This window comes from Anastrepha obliqua, chromosome 2 (genome assembly GCF_027943255.1).
Source record: "Anastrepha obliqua isolate idAnaObli1 chromosome 2, idAnaObli1_1.0, whole genome shotgun sequence".
In the NCBI taxonomy this organism is placed as follows: Eukaryota; Metazoa; Arthropoda; class Insecta; order Diptera; family Tephritidae; genus Anastrepha; species Anastrepha obliqua.
In genome coordinates, this window is record NC_072893.1 from 75630934 (window position 1) to 75639975 (window position 9042).

At 33.7% G+C, this 9042-nt stretch overlaps 1 protein-coding gene across 1 annotated transcript in view; it reads right to left on the reverse strand.

Annotated features, from left to right (window-relative positions):
* The window catches only part of LOC129238212 (protein sidekick-like), a 79677-nt gene extending 77116 nt beyond the window's left edge, over positions 1-2561 (reverse strand). The window contains exon 1 of the mRNA XM_054873254.1: positions 2492-2561. Within this exon, the coding sequence (XP_054729229.1) occupies positions 2492-2561 (70 nt within the window). The remainder of the gene's footprint in view (positions 1-2491) is intronic.
* Between the last annotated feature and the right edge of the window lie 6481 nt (positions 2562-9042).

The following is a 9042-nucleotide window of genomic DNA, read 5'->3' on the forward strand; positions in this document are numbered from 1 at the left end:
CCACAAAACATTTGGACTTTACGTACCCCCACAAATAAAAGTCCAAAAGTGTGATATTACACGGCCTTGGTGACGAATGCTTCAGTCCGAGACGAGAGATAAATTGCTCACCGAAAAGACGACGCAGTAAATCCATTGTTTGACGGACTGTGTGGCAAGTAGCGCCGCCTTTTTGGAATCAAATGTTATGGCAATCACAGACTTCAATTGCCGGCCTCAAAAATTCATCGATAGCGCCATTCACTGTTACTTTGGCGACAGCTTCGTCTTCGAAGAAATAAGGGCCGATGATTCCTCCAGCCCATAGGCCGCACCAAACGGTTGTTTTCAATGGATGTAATGGCTGGCTGTTCTTGAATGGCTTCGGGTTGTTCTTCAGTTCAAATATGGCAAATTTGTTTATTGACGTAGCCACTAAACCAAAAATGGTCCTCGTTGCCGAACACCATAAGTAGGCCTGAGCGCGCGAACACTTTTCACAGAGCGTCAATTTTTGTAATACAATTGCATGTTATTGAGGTGAAAGTCTTTCCTTAAAGAAATGTAATGAATACTGAAAAAAAATGTATTTAGTTTGACAGTAGTCGCGCGTGATCTGTCTATTGGAAAAAGTATTTTATTTAAACGAATTTTGAGTTAGATCATGTCCGGATTTTGGTGTGTTTCACCTGGAAAAAATTTCGCTTTTCTTAAGGAACGACTTGTGAAACTGGATACATTCAAATCCCACGCTAATTAAACACTTTCTGAGGGGCATACTAAAAAGTTGGAAGACCCAACCAAAACAATTCATTGGGCTTGGGACGATATTGCACAGGCAATATCCAAAATTCGTACAGGGAATGGGAATGGGAATAATATCGTTTTGTGTATCGAACGTTGCAGAAACAGTTAAAATTCTACAATGAAGTTCAAAATACTAAGTGAAATTGTATTAAAGTTCTGAATGGCTTTTTTGGTCAACCTACGAGCTTTTGAATTTAGGATATTTATCTCATCTTATAGCAAATTTCTAAAACATTACTGATTAAAGCTTTACAAACAATATAAATATATGTGACAAATCCACGGGCATGCTTAAGTTAGAAATGTAAATAATAAAATACCATTCATAAAATAACTTAAATTATTCCATGGCTTACATCGACATTTTTTAAATTTTTTGCTACCTTTTCAGAAATGATATACAGTTTTTTCTTTTTTCCCCCTTACTGCCACATCGCATCAATGGATTAAGTAGCATCAGCAATCAGTTATCAAACTTCACACAACCTTTTATTATTGAATTGTGTAATTGGATTTGTAAACTGGATAACAAATTTAGTTGTTAAAATAGCCTCTTAAATTTGTCGTCCTCGTAGTATTACAGTTGTGAAAAGAAAAATATGCAAATACTGAGTATTTAATTATTTTGTTATTTGGCAAACTTTTGTACAAAGAAGGCAATACGTACAAATCTAATTTAAACCTTTCATTTGTGTATAGTATAACCAGGGCAATGCTACCGTTCGAAAATTTTAGAAGGTGGTAGAAAAAGGTTCGAGGTGGAAAAAGTGTTGCAATTCACTTCTCTTAACCTCATGCGTGTTAGCGGGCAACACTATGTTTATTGTTTTTAATAATGGCAAAAGAGTGGAGATATTCCCTGATATTCGCTGTAGCCAAATGGATTGATGCGTGACTACCATTCGGAAGTCTCGAAACCTCAATCACGGAGCACCAACTGATAGAAAAGTGTTTTTCTACTGGCCGTCGCTCCTCAACAGGCAATGGCAAACCTTTGTCATAAAAAACCATCTACCATTCGGATGCAGCGTAAAACTGTAGACTTATCCATTTTCTTCAAGACCCACACCATAAATAGGAGAGGATGCCAAAAAACTAAAAATTGCGTATGCGGCAATTATATACCTATATATTGGGTATGGGAATAAGTTTCCGTCCTTTCTTAGCCAAAGTTGCGAATTCTTTACACAATTGAATAATTTATGATCTTATGTGAAGTATGTGCCATTGGAAGCTACAACCTTACTCCATCCTCTGACGAAAAATTCGAGTTCTGGCAACTTGATCCATGAATTGAGCCAGTTTGCGATGCTCTCGTATGAAGTGAACCGCTCTCCATTAAGGGCTGACTGGATTGATCGGTGGAATACGGTGGGTGGGGCAAGATTTTCCAATTCAGTCCCTCTAAATATTTGTGGACTGATTTAGTAACGTGTGGCCTGGCGTTGTCATGCAGCAAAATCAGTTTTTTATGTGTACCGTCCCATTCCGGCCGTTTTTTTAGAGCTTGATTCAAACGCATTAGCTGCAGTCACCAGGTCACAGCACAGATGCACAACATAACCTTTGAAGCATGAATATTTTTTTCGCTGCCGATGGACCTGGCTCCAACATTTTCGACGTTTAGAGTTATCATAGTAAATTGCCAGTGACGATGCAATGCAGAGAACCTTTGCTTTGTTGCCGTTCAAGAAGCATCTCTCACATCCCTCTCCTTCAATTGATGTGCCACCTAGGTACCTGCTTTCTGGATCATTACCGCCGCGTGGAAACATTTACCAACGTGTCAACATCCAACTCTTCAGAAATATAATCAAGGGTTCGACATACGTCTTCATCCAATAATTGTTGTAGTGGAGTATCTTCGAATTTTTTCGGCCTTCCTTCGCGATCTTTATTACTCACGTCGAAATTGCCACTTTAGAAGCGTGGAAATCACTTTTTACAAGTTGCATTAGATGAAGCGTGATTACCGTAAATATTGATCAATATACGACACATTTCATGAATGAATTCTCGCAAATGCTGCTGTTTTGGGACGAACGCAGACAGTTTTGACGTCAGATAAAAAGAGATCTTTACGCTTCAAATGAATGTTAACTACTGCAATCGAGACCTCACGTACACACCTTCAAATTATCAGTAAACCACTAGAGTGAACACAAAAATAGTATTAGCAGCGATGGCGGAAACTTATTCCCATACCAATATATACAGTATCTCAGGTCTGGCAAGTTTAGCGGCTAGGTATCAAAACGGTGCAGTTTACAGTGACTTTGCTAAGGCTTTTGACAGAGCTTCTCATAAAATTCTGCTCAAAAAACTAGCTTGTATGGGGGCTCACTCTGATCCTTTGGCGCGGATTAAATCTTATTTAACTGATAGATACTGGTCAGTGGATCTCTTTTCAGGCTTGTTTTTATTATATTGTATTATTTATGATGATGGTAGTTCTTTCCTCCTATATTAATAGATTAGACCGATAGACTGATTCCTTTCCTCTTCAGTCTGATCTCGACTTTTTCTTAAGATTAATAAATGTTCTCTTGGAGTGAGCAGTTCTATATGAATGGAGTATAAATATATTTCGAATACAATCTGATTACTTTATATTTAGGTTCGAGCGGCTGTTAATTATGGACACGTTCAGGCTCGTAGCCCATTGTGATGCCGCGTAGGGAACTTATATCTCCTGAAATCAGTGTGAGCTTTAGACGAATTTTAGAAGATTCCCGATATCTACAGTACAGAGATCTTCCAATTCATTAATCAAAATTGTCTACCCAAATTAGTGAATCTACGTCTAGATACAGTAGAACATCCTCTAGGCGTGTCTATCTATTAAGTACTGTCCCGTTAGAATGGAAATGAGTGTGTTAAAATCAAGCTTATTTTAGCTTAGCAAAGATTATGTGGGTGTAGCATTGAGTGTATGCAGGTGCATCCGTCCATTACGCCATCTTTTACTAAAATATCGAATGCAATAAGAAAACGGTGGTTCCAACGATACAGTTCTGGCATATGTAATACGGATGTCGAGGCTGAGGCACGCTCTGCTAGATGAATCGTCGGAAACGTTGGTAGAAACATGGAAAGTGAACAATCTCAGGAAAATTAAGATTAACCAGAAAACCATTTGGAACCATTTGCATAAGGTAACACAAAATACTCCGAGATAATAATGGACCGAATTATTTCCCCTGAAATTCTTTGTGCGCAACGACGTTGATTTATTTTTGGAGCGGATGGTAACTGGCAAGAAAAAATTGGTCCCATACGAGAACACAGCCGAAGAAGAACGTAGTCGAATCGACACCCAATTGATCGGCAAGAACGAGATTTTGCTGCTTGTTTGTTGGAATTGAAACACTTTTAATTTGCACCGCGAGGATGTGAATTAACTATTAAGTCATGTGATTTGGCATCGTTGAAGATCTTTCTTAGTGGTTTTGTTTTAAGGAAAAACTAAACGTTTTTACTATTCTTACAAGGAAAGCACTAGAAAGTTTCAAATAAATAAACCACTGTTTTTTCTCTATTTTTAGAATAAGCGAGCGGATTGGGACATCGATAAACTTTTCAGCTCTTTCAAGATAATCAAAAACAAAAGTGCGTTGCAATCAGTTGCAGCGATCGAGTTACAAATAATGCATCACCAACTGAAAGATAATATAAAGAAATAATAAGAAACCATTTCGTACCACACGTACGCAAAGCCATGACACATAAATGATGAAACAAAACCTAGGGGGCAACAAGAAACAGAAAAGAAAAGGAAAAGATAATACAGCAAGCAATGCATAAAAAAACGATTATTATATAAATAAACGCATGCGAAGAAACCCGCCTTAATCGTCGATGGCAACATAATCTGCCACATTCGAGCTTGGGGAAAAGGTCTGCTCAATGTTGGAAGTTGCGCAAGCGCGCCGCCCATTACACAAAGCAGATGTATTGGAAAACCGCAAAGCTGTGCGCCGCCTGCTGTTCACAGAACATACTTGTGGAAGCAGCTACCAAAGGTAACGTATATCTTCAACTGAAGCGGGAAACGGGGCGTCTGCACTCGACTGTAGGGTAACGTAAGCGTTAAGCGTAATTTAATGTAATGTATCTGAAGTAAACAACTTGCAATCAACTGGAAAGTAAACACACACACACACCATCTTAACCAAAGCAATCACAGTGACACCATTATCGCTGAGCACTCGAGAGTATCGCAAGAAGGTTGCCAACGAAATAGAAAAGATAAAAGCATGCAACAACAACAAACGCTAGAACTGCAGCAGGAACAGCAAAAACCGTGGAAGCAATAAAACTATGTTCTTGAGGAGGCTGCAACAGCTGCACACGTTACCAATTTAACGCTTGCATTATTTTACATTCTCTATGCATAAAATGGGAGTTGAGAAAATGTAATATCACCTAAAATGGGACAGTTAAGGGTATTCAGTTGTTACCCTGCTGTTGTTATATTGCTCCCTTTGGTGTGGCGGGTATAATGGCGCGGAGATTTGTTAGTGCGTATATGTATGCCCATAGGTGCAGATTCAGATATTTATATTTACTTGAATAAGTTAGGATAGGGAAGTTATTACTTAATCACATCAAAAGTGGGACATCCAAGGTGATTAAACTTTTAAAAATATTTGTGTAGACGGTTGCAAATGCAGTTAGAAACGACTTAAAACTATTTTAATTGCTTTCAATTCATATTATATTGGGACTAAAATATTTCTGTCAAAACTTAGGTTGCAAAAGCTCACGAAGAATTTCATGATAGAACAGTACCATTATTATTAAAACAAAAAAAGTTAAAACAAACTGAAATAGTCCTGAACAAAATTAAAGACAAAACATGATGAATAAAATTAAAAAAAAAAAAATAAAATATATAGAATATAATCATAAAGAAAAACATAAATAAAATAAAAATAGTATCGAAAAAATTAAATTAAACAAAGCTCTAAAAAAATATTGCATATAAAACATGAAAATAATTTGAAACAAAATAAGAATAAAAACTTATTCTATAATAAAAATACATTTAAATTAAAAACTGAAAAATAAAAACTATAAAAAATTAGTTAAAATGGGCGACAAGAAAATAAAATAGAAAAATGAGATAAGTTATAAAAAAAAAAATAAATAAAAACAAAAATAAAATAGAATAAACTGAAATAAGCATAGAAAATTTAATGAACATGCAAATATATTGAATTGAGGTAATACTAAAAGTAAAAAATTTGAATACAGAAAATAAACCAAATAAAAGATAAATAAATAGAATTAAATGGAATAAAATCAAATAATATATAATAAAAAATATAAATATAAAAAAATAAATAAATAAAATAAAAAAATAAACATATAATGAAAATAAATAAATAAAAAAAAAAGTTTTTATTTATATTACTTAAATAAAATATAATAATATGAAATAAAGTAAGAAGAATATATGAATAAAATAAAAATAAATGAAACTGAAATAATAAAAAATATAATCAAAAACAATAGAAAAGTATAAAAAATAAAAGAATACAAAATATAATACTTGAAATAAAAATATAATAAATAAAAAAAGTTAAAATAAGAAATAAAAAATAATAATTAAATAGTGCAACGAAAAAAACCCCAACATATAAACTAAAATAATTAATATATAAAATAAAAATAAATAAATTAAAATAAAATGCTTAGCACAAAACGAGGTTTTACTTTTTCAGGCACAAAATAAAAATAAAAAATTTTTAAAATTAAAAAAAAAACACACAAAAAAAAAAACAATAAAAATTAAAATAAATAAAAAAGGTCAAATAAAATTAGAAATCCAATAAAATAAAATGAACGAAAAAATAGAAATGGCCGAGCTCCTCCTCTGTTCCGACCCCGAACGGAAATACATCGAGAGGTTTGGTATTCCCTGTCGAGGGGCGAACGCTATTAGAAACTACTTTTTCTATTATTTTGCTGTTTCATGCACGGATATTCGAACCTACATACTACAGAATGGTAGTCACGCACCAAACCGTTCGACGTAGAGATAATTAAAACTAATTTAAACAAAAAAAAATTGTGAAACAAAACAAAAATAAAATTTAGTAACATTAAATAAATAAAATAAAAATAAAAAAATGAATGAAATAAAAATGAGTGAAATAAAATGAAAGAATAAAACTAAAAAATACGATATCATAAATTAGATTAATATAGAGTTTTTTAACTTCAAATAAGTAAAAAATATAAATAATAAAAAAAAAATTTATTTAAATAAAATAAAATAAGAAATAACAAAAGATAAATCAAAACATAGTTCAGCAAAAAAAAAAAAATTAACTAAACTAAAACAAAATTTTAATATAAAAAAAGAAAATAGATAAAGTACAGGACGTAATATTTAATTTTTAGGGAAGTGCTCTCGAAGAATCAGTGCAATGTGAGATGCAAACGAGGTTTGTCTTTTTCCGGCGCAAAATATCCTTCCAAAGAGTGGCATGATCAGAGAAAACTGTTAACTGTATCAGCGATAGACTCGCATTGCGAACTGACGATTTTTGATTCCGATAGTAGAGGTTCGTCGCCAAGTGCGAACATAGTCTTCAACACGCTCTCTATCTTCTTTGAATTATTTGTAAATATTTATTTTGTATCTATTGATCACAGGCATTTTAGGAATTCTCAATATTTCTACTACATAAATTTCATTCTACAAATAAAATCTAACTCACCTTATTTGCTCAACAAAATCTGAAAATTTTGAAAATTCACATGATTCACTTTTTATTCTTAGTAAAACTCATGCGCCACTTTGAAGGAATAGATGCATTTTGAAGTAGATGTTCATTGGAAAAATAATATTTGGGTGCATTATTAACAGGTGCGCTTCCTTGGGTTAGATTTCAGGCACTGTATAAAGTGCACTGATTTTATGGAAGCTAATACTACAAGTTCTAGCCATACCCTGTAATCTTTTACTTTGCACAGAAGTGTGAGCGGTTTCAATAAATTCGATAAAATCAGAGGTGAGCGCTTTAGCACATTGAACAAACTGTGACTGAGTGGTTGGGCAAATGAAATAAACACAAAATGAAGTAGGAGAGCTAAAAAAAAGTCCGCGCCCAACTTTAAACAAAACAAAGCAAACTAATCGACAGTGAGAGCTATAGATTGCAGCATTAAAGTGACGAACGTAAATTCAACATTTTTTTTATTAATTTTTTCTATCAAATAACCTTGATCTTAGAAAAAGGTTGATAAAACTATATAGAAACAGGCCGATCCATCAAATAGCTTTGATTTTTAGTCAAACGGATACAATTTTTTTCGAAAATTAGATAGAAACCGCCGTTGCAATCCATGGCGAACGTTACTGCATCATAATAACCATTTCTCGTTTTCCCAAATATATGAGGAAGGCATAAAGATGAAAGACGAAACATGATTTCAACAGGACGGCTTTTCTTATTACACAGATATCCTTTACTAAAACTAAAATGAAGATGGCCGCGTAGAAGCTATGATTTGACTCTATTAGATTACATTTTGTGGAGTACCAATAAGGATACACCTTGCGCCAAATATCTTGAGACGACTCGAAAATTGAAACAATAAATCGAAATTTTCATTGATAAGCTCCGATAGCTCCGATGGGCTACTTTAAAACCAATCGTGGAAGTAATTTGAATGAAAATTTAATAAAAAGTTCGTGCATTTGTTACAAGGGGAAAATGCGCAGTATCATCAAGGAAAAAAATTATAATAAATCAACCGGATTTCTCACCAACTTCAAACTGGCTCTCTGTTAGTGAAAATTAAATGGACTATAAAACAGCATACTAAAAAATTTTTCGCACAATTCTAATTAAAAACGATGGAGTTGGGATGAAATTTTTCGGAATGTTTCTAATTTTTGCGTAAATTTTCAAAATTAGATTGAAGTGGTTTTTGTTAGGCAATTAGCTATATTTTTAAGCAAAAACATGGACATTAAAAAAAAGAGAAATAGCCAAAATTGATTAAAATGTTAATGTTGAAAACCTTGTGGTTGAACTTCGACTTAAATATACCGCACACTTGAGGTTATAACAGCAAAATACTTATTACGTATACATACATATTGCCAACTCCAAGCACTGGCTGCTTTCTTTCAACTGCGCTCCCTTAACGCTGTTCTACGGCACCTCTGTTATTATGAAAAATCATAATTTGTTTGCCCAAGACAATATGTTGCAGCAAAAGCAACAGTCAGGCGAGAAG